Source organism: Amorphotheca resinae, assembly GCF_003019875.1.
Source record: "Amorphotheca resinae ATCC 22711 unplaced genomic scaffold M430scaffold_4, whole genome shotgun sequence".
In the NCBI taxonomy this organism is placed as follows: Eukaryota; Fungi; Ascomycota; class Leotiomycetes; order Helotiales; family Amorphothecaceae; genus Amorphotheca; species Amorphotheca resinae.
Genome location: NW_020194474.1, coordinates 1,199,430 through 1,216,564, shown reverse-complemented (window position 1 = coordinate 1,216,564; position 17,135 = coordinate 1,199,430). Strand labels below are relative to the sequence as shown.

Here is a 17,135-nt window from a genome sequence, read left to right as displayed (position 1 = left end):
CGCGCAGCGTGAGTCTCTTGAAGCAGTCGGATTTGATTTTCGCTCTGCTCCAATTGGCCCTGCATCGTTGAGACCACTGATATATCCACCGGTGACGACTTCATGCTTGATCGCTCGCGGGTAAGCCCAGAAATAATGGTCATCTTCATTTCCATCTCCTTCTTTACGGAGGCAATCTCTGCTTCCAATTCCTGCACTCGCTCTGAGCGTGCATGCAACTCATGCATTGCCGTATTCAGGTTCAGCTCGAAACTTGCCATGGCATCTTGATTGCCCTCCAAATTGTCACTAGCGAGATTTCGAAGGGAAGCAAATGCTCTGTGAGCTTTGTCGATGGTCATAACGTTCTGACTTGACTTGCGACGGATCACCGGGGTTGAGGATCGTGGAGATGAGCTCTCGTTCATCCTGGCTTTGGATACCTCCGCCTTGAGCTCTTCCACAAGATCCAGGGTATCTAAGTGTTGCTCCTCTAGCTGGGCGTACTTCTGCGCCAACTGCGTTTGTGCTTGCTCTGTCTCTAACGCGAGCTTTCTCAAGTTTTCTACCTCCACCGCTATCGTCTCGTCACTTGCCACGCCCTTGGAAGCGTCTCCTGACTCCGACTCCTTGTTCGCGGCTTCAGCATCAGATGTTTCCATAGTACCAGGTGATTCCCCAGCTGAGGACAATTCCGATGAGAGCGATCGCGAGGATGAATGTTGTCCTCCGTCTTTTAGCCCGTTCACCCTCGCGCTTGATAAAAAAGATGAAGGCCTTGTCGTGTCTGGTGTGGTCACAGACATGAAGGAGTCGCGAGGACCTGGGTTATGACGTGCCTCATCCACCGCGTCCTGCATTTCGGCCAGGGTGCGAAGGGCCTCCTCGTACTTGGCTGACAGAAGATCAAACTCATTGACTGTGGCTTCGTGCTCCACCTTCAGATTGATCAGTTCTTGAGTGACATTCTCTAACTTGTCCTCTACAAATTTCGACTGAGCAGGGCTCTGAGGAGCATACTGTTCCTCGGAGGGCATAGCAAGCGATTCTTCCGGGACATCGTCTTCGAGCGGCTCGCCTCTGTCAACAGGCCCATCCGTCTCGGATCTGTGGACACTCTCCTGACCCCCACGTGGAGAAACAGGCTCCTCTTCCTCGTTCTCGACCTCCGGGATAGTATCCTTGTGGCTTATTCTACTAGCATGGCTCAGCTGTCGGGAATGGTCCGCGGCAGAATGTTTGCCATTGAGAACCGGAGCCTCTTCTGCACCATCCTTCCCGTCTTTCTGGATGTGATCGAGCTCATACAGTAAGCTATCCAGCTTTCCAAGACTCCTCTGGCGCTCAACCACGTGCTCTAGGCGATCAATTTCGCGTTGCATTAGTTCGGCATCCTGGTCTGCTTCCGCTAGTCGCTCCTCCAAAGTCGAGATATAGTCCTCGCAGCTTGCTTCGTTCTCACGCACCCGAGCGATTTCTTTTCGAAGTTCCATGATGATGGCCGAGTTTTTCTCTTCTCCCGAGGTATGGGCATCAAGTTTGGACTCAAGATCATGCAGATAGTGTTCGGTATTCGACTCTCTGTCGATTAACTTTTGGAGGCGGGCTTGCAGTTGCTGGTTTACAGTTTCGACATAAGCACATTTGGTTTCCTTCTCGAGAAGAATCGTCTCGGTGCTTGACAAGGTTGAGCGCGTGCTGGAAAGGGACTGCTCGAGGCTCTGAATTGTCTTCTCATATTCCATAACGACCCCCTCGACTGCTACGGCAAACGCGTTTGAGCGCTTCAATCGTTCCGTTGCACTGTCACCCAAAGAATCCTTGACAGCCTGGTTGCTGGCGGCCTCCTTATCCCGCGCCTTCGCCATCTCGGAGATGACTTTTGCATATCGCTGGCTCAGAGAATTATAATTCTCCTGGGTATCAAGCAGTTGATTTTGGAGTTCTACCTCGCGTTCGTTCTGCCGCTCAGGTCTCTCCGTGGTGGCGGCGTGGGGTCGCCGATCACCCGTGCGCTCGGTGCTTCGAATCTGCTCGCGAAGGAAAGCAACCTCTGCCTTGAGACGGTCTATCACTGCTTGCTTATCACTGTCATCTGAAACTTGCTGAATTCTTGGCTTGCTCTGGATCGCGCGAGCGCGCTGCGCGTATTGGACCGTGTTCAAGGTTTCGCTGAGGTGGAATTCTGCTGGTGTAACACATGCAATCATATATGTGATCGCGTTTCCGCCTAGAGAATCTTGAAGTAATCGAGTAAGCTTGGAGTCACGATACGATACGTGGGATCCGGCTTGACGTGATGAAAGTTGCGAGATGACCTTGCCTAAGCTTGCAAGACCAGCATTGATCGAAATTCCTTCTTTGGCGCGCTCTCCTTGTGCCCCGGTATTCTTAAGTCTTTCACTCCCGGCCAAGTCAACAAAGTGTAGCTTGCTATCAATTGTGACTATGCTATCACCACCGCTCATCATGGCCTCCAACGGGACCGAGAATCGTTTATCTGCGCCTTGTGCTGTCTGCGCCTTGCTCTTTCGCTGGACCAAGTTTAGACTGAAGACAGCATGCGAACGAGATGATTTTGCATTGATAGCAGTAGAATCGGTCTGGCGAATCATAGATCCAAAGTTAAGGGCAGCCATTAGATCATCAACGGAGTTGACCTCAACCTGATGCAGACCAGTAAGAAGGATGTTCCCCTTCACATCCTCTCGTATTGTGACGGTGCCTCTCTCGCTGGGTGGTATGTGTTCGGGAACCAGGAGATCTCGGAGCTGCTCATTGTAAATCTCAACATATGTCGCCTTGAGGGTCCAGTTCTTCTCGGCTGATCTAGCCGTCGTCGTAGAGGCAGCATTCAAAGAATATCTCGTAGGAGTCCGTAAGCCGGAGAGGGAATTGCGATTGCCGGTCGACCGCCCGCCGTCTAGTTTCTCGAATAACGCAGCGGCAGCCCGCGGGATGACACCTGGCACAACAGTTACATTAGCGCTAGTCATTCAAATATATGAGATCGGAGCACTGCGGTAGGTCAGGCTTGTTGACCATATCAACTCACCCATATGATCCGAGTTGCCCTGCTCTGCTGGCCCGGATGTCCCCATGGTGTAGGACTTTCCAGCACCAGACTGGCCATACGCCAGCATAGAGACATTGTACCCTTGGATGAAGGCATTTGTACTCTCAAGCAAATACTCCCAGACTCCCTCCTGTGTGACATCTTCGCCAAAGACCCTGTCGAATACAAAGAGTTTGCGTCCTTGCGGGGGAGTTTCAATTGCCAGACTCGTGGGTGATGTTACTTGGACCATGGAACGCTGGAAGCGTTGCGGCATGAGTTCGTACCCCGGATCTGTCGGTTTGAGCGGTGGTCGTACACGGACAGCTGTAGGATGAACGCGTCAGTGTATCGCCGCGGCAGACAGGCGTAGAGCGGGTTTAACATACCGACTTTGACTGAAGTCTTGCCATCCTCATCCGAAGCTCTACTTCCTCCAGCTCTGCTAGTCATGCTCATCCGGCTATTCGCTCGCGGAGGACGCATCATGGCGCTCACGGGTCTCGAAGGAGCCACGTCAGGCGAAGCTGGCGGAGAGCTTGCCATGGCTCTGCACGAAGATTCGTTGCGACCAGTTCTAGTGAAGGTGAGGGGAGAAAGATGTGACGGTGTGTTGTGGTGGAATGCGGTGTAGGGTAGCGCGCGGTCGAGAAGTTAGTAGAATCTACCTAGGTAGTTTTCGGGGACCAGGCTATAATTGAATCAAGAGAGTCGTGTTTATCAAGCGCGCAACGGTCTATCGTGGAACAAAAGACACCGCGTCTCAGGCTTCGCTTCTGTGTTTCCCTTATCACAGAATAATATTATGTCGAGGAAATCCAGGGGTAAGGAACGCGTCGCTTGTGTCGATTCTGGATTTCAAAGCGGGCGGACGACGCGTTCTGCCGCAGTAGACGGCCTTGTTGAGATGTCAACAGAGAAGCAATTCAGAGATGGGATACCGGTCGCAAGACGAGGGATGCATCCAGACGCATTGACACGGGGGGCGAAGAAGGGGGCGACAGGAAGATGGAAGATAGAAGATAGAAGATAGGGGACTGAGCGAAGTTGTTAGGCCCGGGGGGATGGGCAAGGGTTGACAGGACTGAGGGCGGGAGACCATACGGAGTAGTATACACACTGAGGACCAGCAGTACAAAAATACTGTTAGTCCAGTAGTATGTACGTACCTACTACCAAGGTACCTTGTGCCGTCTACAGAGCACTCTTGGCCTGGGTTATTTTCCCTCTGGTAGCAGGGTCTAGGACAGGCAGAGAAATGCCTCGTCGCTAGTACAGGCTCATTTAGGCATTTACGGAGCGGTTAGAAGTTGTTATTCCGTAGAAGTCGTGTACAGCGAGTACATCATGACAGCGGCACTTCCAACCATCCAGGGGCCGTCCAGGGGAACACCAGCCGCTATACGCTTCTAGGCCTGGAGGCAAAACTTAGTAGCGACAACAGCCCAGGGGTTGGCCTGGCAGGCTGGGAATCTGGGACCCGTCTCTCCATACGCGAATCAGAATCACAGACAGAGAATTGTGCGAGGAACGGCCCACGGGAGGGGAGTCGAGATCATGAAAGGGTCATCTTCTATTGAACCATGAAAATATAAGAGCAAAGGAGCCCTTCTCCAGAAGAATTCCTCCCTTCCACGAGCACATGTTGACTGGCCCTCAGGAGATAATGCTCTCTCATCCCGGATCCCTACGGAGAGTCGTCCTGTCCTGTCGAGGGAAGCATGCACGCACGGCAACCAGGGTTCCGCAACAGCGTCGGAGACAAAGGCTGGATCCGGTACAGAGGGACGCTGTAGGCTGGGAGTGCCCTGACCGTAGCAGTAGGAACTCCGCCAGTAGTCGCTCAGGGAGTCAGGGCACAGCTCAAAACGAACATCATCACCCAGAATGAACATCGCCCTCATCGCACACGCCGCTCCATGAACTGTGCTCGACCTTGAGCGACTCGCAGTGACAGGCGTTGTCGGTTGCGGGTCGCGTCCGAGCAAGAGATCTGCGCTCGCAGTCGCCTGGGCAGCTCCAAAAATACTACTAGAAGAGGAAGAATTATCAGCAAAATGTACAACAGAGATCTCTCCTTGCTGCTCCACCCCCCGTCGGTTAAAGTGTGCGTTTCAGCCATCCGCATCCTTAATATATAAGTGAGGCTGCTGACAGTGCTGAGAATCCTGAGATGGTTCACATTTCTGGAGTTCTGAGAGACTCGGAGGCCGAAGAAGATCGACAGAGGGCAGAGGGCCGAGCTGGATGTGACGGTAATTTTTGCTGTGATGGGAACATACGACTCGTGTCTGCTGGTGGTGGCTCCGGCTCCAGCCTTCCTTCATGCGGGCTTCTCTTCCAATGCATCAAAAGATCACGATAGGTACATAAGGCTGTATGCTATATCCACAAGTGGTGATCTTAACGTACAATGATCTAATATTAAAGTTATCGACAAGCGATAGGAGAGTCGTCTGCATACAGGATGCATACAGGACTGAAGCAAGCTGATTGTGTTCGGAAGATTTCTGATCGTGCATTGTTCCGTCTTTTCTCTCCGGCGCTGAACCGAGCCATCTGCGGATCGAGCGAACCCCGAAACCCTTCTTCTCCTCTCCGGCCCGGTCCCCGCCGCGCGCCGATTCCGACGCCGGCTATCCTCTAGCCGAACTCCTTCTCGGCGGCTCTTCAAAGAACCAAAGGAGGTAAAAGAATGCTACATGATCTTCACGACTCGAAACATTCATCTACGTGCCGTGCCACATGTGCAGTACCATTACTAGTTGGCATAGTTGGCATAGTCGTCGGCTTATCAATAGGTAGGTAGTTAGTTAAGTGCTATACACCACTTCAACCTGCATACCTAGAACCCGCCGTGTTGGACGGGCATGCGCACCATTACTCGTACGAACATCAACAGCGCGGACTCGTACCAATAGGAAGCCCAACCTTCAAATCTTGATGTACCGAGTACACAATGGTGGATACCGCTTGCACTTATCGTCGAATAAGCATAATCAAGGAAAGACAACACGCTCTCTGTCCACGCTGCTGGGCCAAGTACCCTTATCAAAGTTTGCTCTATCGATAAGTTAGCGACAATTCAAGTCAAATACATGTGCCATATTCATACATCAGTATTCGCAGAGCAAATTATCATCTCTGCTACTATCATCCCCAAGTTCGGTCTGCGAGTAAAGGTAGAGTCTAGGTAGAGAGGCTATATACCTATACAGGTAAGGTAGCAAATTGGTACAACGGATCTTCGGTAATAGGACCCCTATTACCGGGTAGCATTTCTAGGTACCTTTAAGTCTGGGGAAAGAAGAGAGACTGTCCATCTAATCGTGGGCTCGCTTATAAGTTAGGTATGTATGGCTTTGTGAGTAGGTAAGCGAGACGCAGCGTAACTCGGCTACTTACTACCTAACCGACCCTACAGGTACTTCCTATCTATCAATCCCGTACCGATCATTTTTATCAAGGTGATCTACATGAGCTGTTCAGCTATAGATGGGGGCTGGTTATTACTGGCTATTGATTTCCTGCTTCGTTCTTTGTCTTCAGGAATATCTGTCTGTCCCTGGCGGTTTGAGGGTTGTGATTGGGATTATTGACGGGGTCAGGGAGTTGGGTTTAAGTTGAGACAAAATTTAGGGGATAATGTAATATACCTAGGTACTCACAAACCGGGGGAGGATTCTTGTTCTTGTTCTTAAAAGGGGTATCTCTAGATTCAGAGTCAACTCAACTCTCATAAATATATATATATGTGGTATAACAAATATAGGAACGTCAGCTAACATCCCGCATCTCCGTATCCTCCCCCTCCTCTTCCAAGATCCCGCTCTGCACCAGCTCATCAATCTTGACCAGCATCAGTTTCTTCCAGCGCGCGAACTGCTCCCTCTTCGTCTCGCTCAGGTAGTCGAACTCCTCCTGCCTCATGGATCCAGCGCGCACCTCTCGCAAGCGCTTGCTCTCCTCTTCCTCATCCGCGTCCTCCCGTTCCTCCTCGGATTCAGGAGGTTCGATCTCGACCTCGCCGCTGGCGCCCGATCCATCGATGATGTTCTCCCACCAAGCCATGCGCAACCAGCCATGGTTGCTAATCTCCTTCAACCAATCATCGACATCCTTCTTCCGGACCTCTTCCCAGCCCTTCCACGCCTCCTCTCCCTCTCCGATCCTAGCCAGCGCTGCTTCATCCTCTCGCAGCTCGCGCAAGACGCTGAGGACTCTCCGCACTTGTTCGTTATACTGTTTGGTATCCGTCTGCTGGCCCGTGAGCCGCACCATCACGAACGAGAACACGGCCGCGATCAGCGCTGGTGTTTTCCCACTCATCCGCTCCCCGCCGACATCTTCATCTCCGTCTTCTGGCCCGGGACACGGGAGCAGCATCACGCTCTCGACGCCCGCCAAGACATGCGGCATCGCGCGGCCCGCACCTAGCTCCTTGCATACCTGTCGCACCGCGGGGCCGATCCAGCGCGGTAGCTCATGCTTCGCTTTCCCGCCCCGTAATCCGCGTCTGGGGGTCCGGAAGCCTTCGAGGCTCTTTGTGGGGGGAGGGGCGTGGCGTGAGGGTAAGGGGCGCGAGGGCGAGGGGGGGCGGGGTTGGCGGGCGCGGCGGCTGGGGGTAGAGGTTGAGGAGGGGAGGGCGCGGTCGAAATAGGAGTAGAGCCTAGCATAGACGCGGGGGGGACAGGGAGGCCGGGGCTCGATGGGGGGGAGGTTGAGGGTCGTTTTCAATCTGTGCATGTTAACATTAGTACATTTTGTTCTCGTGCTTTTTTTGGACCGATGGGGAGGGCAGCGCGGGAGAGTAGCATACCGTTCACAAGCAAGATTGGCACACGCAAAAGTCCGGCCGATCTCCTCCTCAGCCTTGAGATTACTGATCTTATTTCGTGACTGCGCGAGCAGAGAGCTGGCCAGCTCGATAAGCTCTGGGGGCAGCGGGCCCGCGAGACGAGGAATCAGCTCGTTGAGGGCTTTCTCGACGGGTCTGCTCATTTTCTGCGCTTGTATGTTGCTCTTGACAAATCCAGTTACCGTAGAGAGGGAGCGTGATCAATGGATGATAAGTAATGGGCTTCAGGTTCCTTGATCGAAGAGCGCGCAGCCTCACGTTCTGCACTGGATTTCCTGTAATCTCAAACGGATTAGAAGTCGCGTCGCGAAATCCGGGCCGGGTATTTTTACCCGATTCCCGGTACTGAAGCGGGACGGCCTAGTGTATCTTAGTAGCAACTTACCCCTGAACCCTGCCCTGCCAACTACAGTGATAAGTACAGCACTGAGGAAATCTGCCCTCTGACCTTGACCTCGCACCACGAAACCAGCATGGCGATCGGGCAGCTTTTAGGATTCTTTGGCGCGGCTCTGGCTCTCGCGAGCCGCGCAACAGCGCACGGCAATCCTCACCAGAAACCGCTCACGGTGCCCGCGGACGCGCCGTGGGCCGTGCGGCACATGGCTGGTCCTCTCCCCTCCCCTCCCCCCTCCTCTTACACCATTACCAAGCTTAAGCTAACTAACACTTCTTAGAGGAGCACCACATTGCAGATTTCGACGCCGGGGCGTTCTTCCAGCTTCATGATTACGACGGCAGTGGCGGCTGGGAAGCAGCGGAGATACTGAAGACGTATGGGTTTGAGGACCCGAGTCTTGCGAACGTGGGCAGTGAGAAGAGAGATGAGGTGTTGAGGGAGGTGCTAGACTTGCTGGATGGGGATGGGGATGGGGTGGTGCAGCGTGGTGAGTGGGAGGCGTTCACGAGCCAGGGGAAGACGTTGCCGGATTTTGGGCTGGGGCCGGGTCATCATTGGGATATGGAGACGGAGTATGAGATTCATCATTGGGAGAGGTGAGTTTGGATGCCCCGGGGGAGAGGGGAGGGGGTGTGGGAGAGGACGTGGCTGATTAGTGGACAGATACCACGACGAGAATACCAAGATGGAGGATCTGGTACACCCGGAGGATATCGAGCATTTTAAGAAACATGATGAACTGGAGGATGAGGAAGCCAGGGTCGCAGCCTTGGATAAGTTGGCGATTGTGGAGCAGAACATACCACGGAAGTTCAGGAGAGATTGAGCGCCATCTTTCATCGGGCTCGACGCTCGTCGCAGGATACGATCATGATAGGGAGCACAGTTTATTCGGATTATGGGCAACGGCTTGATGATTGGCGCCTCATGTATATTATGGGCGAGGACTTCATTGACGCCTCATGTTTTAGTAGAGACGTAGACATCATACACTATGTGGAATACACCGGGAGCAAAACTCTTCACGGTTTCTATATGCTCGATCTTCAATTCTCGCCCAGCCTTTCCCTTCTCCAGCTCCGTCCTCAAGATCTCCTTGATCTCCTCCCCCCTTTTTACAACATCCTTCGCCCCTACATTCTCATGCAGGTGTAGCCACCCATCCGCATTCAAGATCCGTAGCGCCATCTTCCAGCTCGCCTCACTCGTTGGCAACAAACCACAGTTGATGTGCCTGATAGAGCCCAGCGCTTTCACGCCCTCTACTCTCCTCTCCGCATTCCTATTATCCTCCAGAAAAACCACGATCCTCTCAGTGCCCACCCCATTCCACTCCTCCCCGGGCCTTACAACCTTCACCTCCCAGCCATTCGCAGCCGCGCCCCTCCTCAACCCCTCCACAGACCAAGGATTCAATTCCCACCCCAGAACCCTCCGCGTCCCTATCGCCACATAACTAAACACGAAATACCCAATCCCTGCATATAGATCCACAGCCGTCATTACTTGCGCGTAGTCGCGAAACCCCAGCAGCCTCGCCTTCTCCGTCACGTTCCCGCGGCTAAACATCGTATACCGGGGCGCCCACACCTGCACGATGCCATTCTGTTTGGAGCTGACCCAAAACGCCTCCTGGAAATCGCGCGCGCTGGGCTCCCGGCCCTTCTCGATCTCGGGTCCGAAATCCCCGTGCAGAAATATCAGCCCGCTGGGGGACCGCAGGATGTTCTCGGCTTCGCCATCGTCGGGGGTGCTGAGCGGGATCCCGGCGTTGATCGCGAGGTGCGTGAGTGCGCCTTTGCCTTCGCGTGTGGAGATCTGGGCGAGGATTAGAGGCCAGAGGGTGGAGAGATGGGGCGTGAGGGAGGTCCAGTTTGGGGAGTGGAAGCTGCCGGAGGGGAGGAGGACGAGGGGTGGGTAGACGACCCAGCGTTTGGGGGAGGAGGCGAGGAGGGTGGAGAGGGTGAAGGGGAGGGAGGCGAGGAGCGGCGAGGGGAGCGTCGCGAACCAGGTGCGGATTGCGGATTCGATGGGGTTGGGAGGTTTGGGTTTAGGGGCACGTTTGTGTGGCGGTGTGCGCGGGGGAGAGGGGGCGGTGGTGCCAATGTCAGGCATTTTGAGATGCTGTGATGAGTGAGGGGAGTTGTACCTTACATTAGTTTGGTGGAGGGGCGATGGAGGGGCGGTTCTACTAGCGCTTTCTGGTTGTTCGCTTGGCGGGTTTCCGCGCGGAGCTTCCTCCGCTCCCAAGGCCTCGGAACTCATGCAGAACTCATAACTTCCAACTACTTGATATCCCAGCCATGAGGATAGAAATCCTAATTATGGTTTTGATTAACACGCCGTTACAAAACCCTACATGTGCTATCTCCGTATCTGCATTTTCGTGCGAAGTTCTTGGGATGTATGTATGAGTGATCCTCCTTTCCCGCCGGCTCGGGTAGGGGACGACCTGATAAGATCAGATGTGAGGGACCCGAGAGAGAGCCCCGGGATGACGCCTACAACGGTGCTGTGCCCGGGAATTCCCTCGAGAGCAATCGACTCGGGATGATCGAGCTCCTTTACATAACCAGACCGGAACCCGATGGAAGCCGAACGGCCAATCGCATCCCGAGATAACCACTTCCCAGGACTGGAATGTGGCTGCTTTGGAAATGATGTAGAGGGTGGCATCTATTCTGGCAGGCAAAGATATGGCATCACTCTTTTCAACTCTTTTCCGCGCTGATAGCATGAGAAATCTCTCCAAGATGACGTGGGGATATAAATGACACGTGCGGAGGGCAGAGAAAGCAGTCCGCTGCACCCTCTCATTATCTCAACACTCCCAAACTGTACATCACCAATCTACTTGCGTGATTGTAGAGACCTCGAGAGAGTTGAAACCCGCCTCGTACTATCTTATCTCGCACCCTACACCCCATGCCCATCTTTGTAGCCTCTTGCCTCTGCAGTATTCCAGAGTACATCTCACTAAAAGCCATGTAGGCCAACATGTCGCTGCCCGATGAAGTCGCTCCGTGCAACAATCTCGGCAGCATGGTCGGCGATTACTATGCTCCCGACTTGGGGACCCCGTCAGCCCTGCTACCTCAGGAATGGCTGTTCGCCGACCTGGAGACCTCCCCCACGTCTCCGCTCCCGATATATACCCCGCCACTCGGCGCCTCAGGGAAAGGGTTTGATTTTCTAGGGGGCCAGGTCAACAATCCACTCGGTACCATGCTGCCCTTGCCATCTACAATATCGGGAGCCGATCTGAATAACGGTCTTGCGCCGACGACGTCGACTGCAACGGCTAGGAATCCAGAGACGCGGAACCAGAGCACGACATCCAACTCCGACGAGAGCCTATTCTCGGGTGCACCCCCCGTTGAAAATGACCAGGAGCTTCTCCCGCAGCCCTTCACAGCCCCGTCGGGTGATCTGGATCCATTCCCAACAACGGCAACGTACAAGCCCTGCTGGGCAACAGCATGGGGAAGCCGTCGCCCCGAAAGCTCCAGGTCATCTCCTCAACGCCGAAAGCATAGCAGCGGTAGCAAGCAGCCCGCGAGGGACCGACGGAGCAGCCTGAGAAAGCAGCCACTGTCCAAAAACTACGACCCGGGAGGCAGAGCAGAATGCAGCTCCCCGGACCTGCCAAGCTCGAAGAGCAAGCGGAGCCACAACCTGACGGAGAAGAAGTACCGTACGCGCCTGAACGGGTACTTCGAGACGCTGCTCTCGGCGGTGCCCAAGCGGGCCGGGAGAGGCGAGGTTGAGGGGCCGGGCGGGGAGCCGGAGAAGAAGATCAGCAAGGGTGAGGTGCTGGTCCTGGCGATGGAGTATATCAGGGAGCTGGAGCGAGATCAGGGAGAGCTGGAGGCGCAGCGGAGGGCGCTGGCTAGTGATATGGAGCATCTGAAGGACGTCTCTGCAAGCATGGAGAATGACGTGATTCTGAAAAGCATAACGGGGGATTAGCACGCTCCTTGGGAGGACTGTGGAGGGCGATACCGATTTGTCCAATATATATTTGTAGAAGTTTCAATCTTATAGACCGTCGAACATCGCTTGGCTTGAAATCTTGATGCCACTCCTTTCCGAGCAGAGAGCTCCCTCCTCAAACCACAGTCAAGACATGGCCTAATGCACTCCAGCCACCGCGTGGCTGACATACACATCATCGAATCACGCGCAGCGCTGTGGGTTTTGTTGCACGTCGCAAATCAGGGCCCTGCAGCCGTCTCGCGGGCTCTTGTTTAATCCCTGCGGGGCTTCTGTTGACAGGATGGATTGGGAATAGTGCGTGGATGCCATTTCATGCCTCGGTTTGATTCAGGCATGATCAATGGGTACCTTAGCTACCTATCTACCTAGGTAGGTAAAAGCTGAGTGAGCAAAGGAGAGAAAGATTATAGAGCAGGTAAGTAGTGTAGCACTTACCTATGAAACCACGATCCATTCATTATATATCATATTACATGGCACTGCGGGGCGATGCAATTCTTGTTGCACGTCTGGAGCAGGGAAGGAGCTGAGCTCCGGCGAACAAGAGCAAAGAGAGTCGCGGACTAATAACCCTGTTTCCCCGTTTCCTTCCTCCTCTGACGAACTTCTCGGGGAAGCAGGTTCTCAACCCGGCTTATGCCCCTCCGCCAAAACCAGATATCATGCGTAGACAGGGTTGGTGTCTTCCCCAGTCAGACTGAGCTTCACGTCCCATGAAACCTCGATCATAGAATCTGATGTGGATTGACTAGCCCAGCTAAGACTGCAGTAAGTTACATTCGAAAGTAAGGTAAGTACCTCCTCGGCCACTCTTTTAATTGTTTCCTTGCATCGGGTATTAAACAGCCCGGTATTTCCTCTCCTGCCTCTTCCACGCGGGATCAAGAAATGTAAATGTAGACTCGCAAAGAAAGATCAAATCTGACATCCAGAAAGAACCGCCTGTGAACGCCGCCTGAGAAATATCAAATACTGCACACGCTTTCCATCGCCGTAACGTCTAAGGGCCACCCAGCGCGCTGATCCGGGCACCAGCAGGTCGGTGGATCAGGCCGCTCTTGTCGAGGACTTCTTCGGCCTCGCTTCTCCCTTCAATCTCCTCATCGCTATCCTCTACGATCTTCGTTGGGATGTCTGTTCCAATATTGTATTGCTGACTGCTTCGCTCCGGGGTTGTTGTCGCACTGGAAATCGACATCGAGGTGCTCGACCGGTTGTGGATGAGGTCTGGCGTCGGAGGGATACTCGACGCACGACCTGGGTGGAGCATGCTATCATCACCAGTCTCTGATCCTTTCCCATCATCGCTGTTAGCGGAGAGGACTGAGAGGTTACTTTCACGATGTCCCCCACCCCGGGCCTCGTGGAGCGCAAGCTCTTCGGCTTCAACTTCCGCATCGTGAGCAAGTTGGAGACCCTCGACCGCAGCGGCGCACTGCTCGCTGATGTTCCGGATAATGTGCGCAATAGCATCTGTCTTATCCCTAAGATGTCGGTCGGCGACGTCTACAATACTCATGTTACTGAATCGCTTATTGTTCCGAATACCGTTGACCAGACGAGTTTCCATGTCCGGGTTGTTGTCATCGCCGTTCTTGCTGTGTCGGAACAACCGAGATGATGCACGGGAATCATACGCGCCGGAATCTTCGCCCCTCTCTTCTTCGACAATGTCTTCGAGGTCTTCTCCTTCCTCCTCATAAGCACTCTCGATATAATCGGCTAGTTCTGGGGACTGACCGAGTGTCCGGACAATATGCTCCATGTGGTGAGTTTGTCCAGTGATTAAGGCACGAAGGTGAAGAACAACCCGTTGAGCCTCATCGCGTTGGCGGAGAATAGTGACGTTAGTATGTTGAAGAGCAGCAAGTTCTTTCTTGTTGCGTTTCCGTTCACGCTCGAGCTCCTCGGCGATCTCTTGTTGGAGTACGAGAGCCTCGAGAGCATCGTCACGTTGTTTCTCCGTTCCAGCAAGGCGAGCAGCCAGACGAGCCGCGTCATCCTTCTGTTGATCGATGAGACCCGTGAGGCGTCTGTTCTCGCGTTTGTGGTTCTCGATCTTGACCTTGAGATCCTGAGTCTCTTTGGTAAGTTGCTCGGCAAACGATTGGAATTTGAGGAACTAATAAGGAATTAGTAAATGAGCATTCCCCTCAAGATATTACATACCTGCTGTTTCCAGCTCTCCAGTTCCTCAACGAGGAAGTTATTTCTCTTATTGACCTTGCCGAGCTCTGTGTCCATACGACCTTTGAGGTTAATGAAATCTTGCCATGCTTCGAGAGCATCCCTGGAGTATTGATTGCGCTCTCGCACAATCTCATTGAGATGTCTCATCGATACCTTCGTCATCAGGGGTTTCTTCACAGCCCCGCCAAAAACGGCTTTCATGCCGGTGTTCCTACCCTGTTATGAAACAATGATTAGAATTCGCGATAAACAATAGGATAAATGGGGGTATATGTGCTGAGATCTAGACTCACCATCTTCTCGCAGACATGGTCCATGACAGCCATAATAGCGTCCTGGTTCCACCACTCCGGATCTTGAATCGACTCAACCTCTCCCCGCATCACAATGATCTGGCCTGCGGGAACCAGCTTCCCACCCCCATACGCAGATCGAAGATGTTGCGGGACACCGGATGGTGTAACATCCCCATTCAGCGCTTGGGTCATACGATTGATCATCTTTGTCCTCTGACCAGGAGTCAAAGCAGTCGGGGGGCTTGATGTCAACACGAAATTGCGATCCAGATCCACCACCAGAGCGTCGGGTGGTGCCGTGAAGAGCGACCGACACTCCGCAGTGATACCCAGAATGTATGGGCCGGGCTCCTGAACGAGTTCCTTGGCATGTCTAGCATGCACAACTGGAACGTAAAGACCACTCCACTCATAAACACGCACACAGTATCGGATGGTTTCAGCCGCTACGGTAAGCATAGCCGGGTAATGACTGACAAAAATAATGCGACGAGTTGGTGACAGAGCGGCCTCTATCACACCAACAATGTTTGGAATGGATAAACACTGGAACAATGGCCACATGGCAAAGTTCTGGAACCCAGTTGGAGATGATGGGAATTGGTAGCAGAGAGCGTAATCCTTCATGTCGATGCGGACAAGGTCGTTCAGTCTGGGTGCAGGGAAGCTTAGGATACGGGAGACCTCTTCCGCGTGAAACAGGTTGGTCGCCTTGTTCCAGTGGATCCACATGCCCCTCAGGTAGTCTCCCAACAGGTCATAGAGGGGATATCTGGAGAGGAACGACAAGCAGTATGGAATCCAATACGTCTCATCCGGAGAATCATAGAAATCAGGCTCGGTCCTCTTTCGCAGATCGCGGATAGTCTCGGCACGCTTCTCATCTGCTCTTGACCACACCCGCAGAGCTATCCCGTAAAGAGTGTGAGAAGAATCCTGTTGCAGGACAAATGAGTGATGCACGCAGTGCGGCTGGCTTCGCCCTGTGCAAATTTCAACATCGTGTGGAAAACAAGCCTTTTCCGGAGATTAGCATTTTCGTAGGTCAAATATTGTGCGAGCCAACTCACTCTCATTGCCGCATGCAGAGATCTCGCAATCTCATTATCCTGCTCTAATCTGGGACTGCTTCCAAGAATCTCTGGCAACCAGAACTGACCGACAGCTGATTTCATGTGTCCAATCTTCCCCTGCGACGGTGGCGCTGCCTTTACCCATTGTGATGGTTCTCGTCCAACACCGCAGACCATATAGGCGTGGGTGAGGGTCTTGGGTGTCCGCTGTAGCGGCTTAGCATTGTTCAGTGACGATGGGATTGGTTGTGTGATTCGCGAATGCAAAGACGAGGTCCGGCTCGGGATGATCAGGTTTTGATCGTTTTGGTCGCGGGTTGCTGGACGGCCATCACGGTCTCCAGTCCGTGGTCGCACGAAAGACCCGTGTGTGTTGAGTGATGGCGCCATGACTAGGGAGGCAGGAAGGAAAGTGAAGATATCGGTCTTTTTGAAGGCTTAGAATCGAATGTCTTTGGGGACTGTGTTTCGTAATACGTCTGATACTGCTAGAAGGTCGAATTCTTTTTTTTAACAGTCCAATTTGGTAGGCAGAAGTTGATGATAGATGCCGCCCGCGAATCGGTTTCGAAAGGATAGATAGGAAAATGTGGCCGGTAAGGAGTGTGTAGTAGGAGTGGATGTTCTTCGATCTCAACCAGCAAGCCGCAGACAATATCGCTCGAGAGCACTGACTCTCGAGCCGTCGAGGAGGCAAAAGTAAAGCGGAAGTGGAGAAGGAGCAAAAAGAGGAGAGGAAAGGAGAGCAGTGCCGCGTCGAGCACCGTGTCGTCGTATATACGGAATGGGTGGTTGAGAGAAGGGAAGATGGGGATGGAGATGTGAGACTCAAGAGATCCGGCACAAAGAAATGGGGTCCCGCTAACTACACACTACTCGGGGGAGCTTCCAAACGGCAACAAGTCGAACAAGGGCTCGGGCCAAGGAAGCTTTTCTGGCTGCGTGCTGACAGAGAGAAGGCGGGCGATGATTGGCTCTGTTGTGGATTTGATGCCGGGTGGAGAGCACGGCTGGGCGGGAGGTTGGGGGTCTGGTTGGTTCTGGCTGGCGTGCCTGAAGGTTTGAATCCCCGGCAGAGCTAGGGCCTCTCGGTGCTGGTACTGGCCATGCCCGACCCTGACTCTCGAGGTCTTGAGCCTTGCTGATAATACTGTGTGGTAGGTAGAGTAGTAACGAGCGCTGTACTGTACCTGGCAGTGTGAAATTACCTACCCAGAGCTCCGTGCTCAGCGTTCGCTGTACCTCCGTAGGATTCGACATATCTGCGGAGTGCGGACTCCCGCGCTGG

At 53.5% G+C, this 17,135-nt stretch overlaps 5 protein-coding genes across 5 annotated transcripts; 2 read left to right on the top strand and 3 right to left on the bottom strand.

The window, feature by feature from the left end:
• Nucleotides 1-6,739: 6,739 nt before the first annotated feature.
• Nucleotides 6,740-7,766, bottom strand: M430DRAFT_34174 (hypothetical protein). Its single transcript, XM_024866504.1, has one exon. It carries the CDS (start codon nucleotides 7,361-7,363, stop codon nucleotides 6,812-6,814), a length of 552 nt encoding a protein of 183 aa, XP_024722381.1. The 5' UTR covers nucleotides 7,364-7,766; the 3' UTR covers nucleotides 6,740-6,811.
• Nucleotides 7,767-8,286: 520 nt separating this feature from the next.
• Nucleotides 8,287-9,130, top strand: M430DRAFT_65422 (hypothetical protein). The gene is made up of 3 exons (XM_024869172.1): nucleotides 8,287-8,501; nucleotides 8,570-8,888; nucleotides 8,956-9,130. The coding sequence occupies exons 1-3, from the start codon at nucleotides 8,366-8,368 to the stop codon at nucleotides 9,116-9,118; spliced, it is 618 nt and encodes a 205-aa protein (XP_024722380.1). The 5' UTR covers nucleotides 8,287-8,365; the 3' UTR covers nucleotides 9,119-9,130.
• Nucleotides 9,131-9,181: 51 nt separating this feature from the next.
• On the bottom strand, nucleotides 9,182-10,432 carry M430DRAFT_34173 (hypothetical protein). The gene has a single exon (XM_024866503.1). It carries the CDS (start codon nucleotides 10,405-10,407, stop codon nucleotides 9,253-9,255), a length of 1,155 nt encoding a protein of 384 aa, XP_024722379.1. The 5' UTR covers nucleotides 10,408-10,432; the 3' UTR covers nucleotides 9,182-9,252.
• A 571-nt stretch (nucleotides 10,433-11,003) lies between these two features.
• Nucleotides 11,004-12,342, top strand: M430DRAFT_34172 (hypothetical protein). Its single transcript, XM_024866502.1, has one exon. The coding sequence runs from the start codon at nucleotides 11,290-11,292 to the stop codon at nucleotides 12,259-12,261; it is 972 nt and encodes a 323-aa protein (XP_024722378.1). The 5' UTR covers nucleotides 11,004-11,289; the 3' UTR covers nucleotides 12,262-12,342.
• Nucleotides 12,343-13,123: 781 nt separating this feature from the next.
• On the bottom strand, nucleotides 13,124-16,472 carry M430DRAFT_222821 (hypothetical protein). Its single transcript, XM_024864672.1, has 4 exons — nucleotides 15,845-16,472; nucleotides 14,772-15,791; nucleotides 14,458-14,694; nucleotides 13,124-14,410 (listed from the first exon to the last, which is right to left on the bottom strand). The coding sequence occupies exons 1-4, from the start codon at nucleotides 16,235-16,237 to the stop codon at nucleotides 13,289-13,291; spliced, it is 2,772 nt and encodes a 923-aa protein (XP_024722377.1). The 5' UTR covers nucleotides 16,238-16,472; the 3' UTR covers nucleotides 13,124-13,288.
• Nucleotides 16,473-17,135: the final 663 nt, after the last annotated feature.

Bases quoted from the DNA above. Each gene is read 5' to 3' on its own strand.
- M430DRAFT_34174 (XM_024866504.1), bottom strand. From the start codon at position 7,363: ATGAGTGGGAAAACACCAGCGCTGATCGCGGCCGTGTTCTCGTTCGTG.
- M430DRAFT_65422 (XM_024869172.1), top strand. From the start codon at position 8,366: ATGGCGATCGGGCAGCTTTTAGGATTCTTTGGCGCGGCTCTGGCTCTC. The intron at 8,502-8,569 runs GTCCTCTCCCCT...AACACTTCTTAG, and splicing joins GGCCGTGCGGCACATGGCTG to AGGAGCACCACATTGCAGAT. The intron at 8,889-8,955 runs GTGAGTTTGGAT...ATTAGTGGACAG, and splicing joins GAGATTCATCATTGGGAGAG to ATACCACGACGAGAATACCA.
- M430DRAFT_34173 (XM_024866503.1), bottom strand. From the start codon at position 10,407: ATGCCTGACATTGGCACCACCGCCCCCTCTCCCCCGCGCACACCGCCA.
- M430DRAFT_34172 (XM_024866502.1), top strand. From the start codon at position 11,290: ATGTCGCTGCCCGATGAAGTCGCTCCGTGCAACAATCTCGGCAGCATG.
- M430DRAFT_222821 (XM_024864672.1), bottom strand. From the start codon at position 16,237: ATGGCGCCATCACTCAACACACACGGGTCTTTCGTGCGACCACGGACT. The intron at 14,695-14,771 runs GTGAGTCTAGAT...GTTTCATAACAG, and splicing joins ACCATGTCTGCGAGAAGATG to GGTAGGAACACCGGCATGAA. The intron at 14,411-14,457 runs GTATGTAATATC...ATTCCTTATTAG, and splicing joins TGGAGAGCTGGAAACAGCAG to TTCCTCAAATTCCAATCGTT.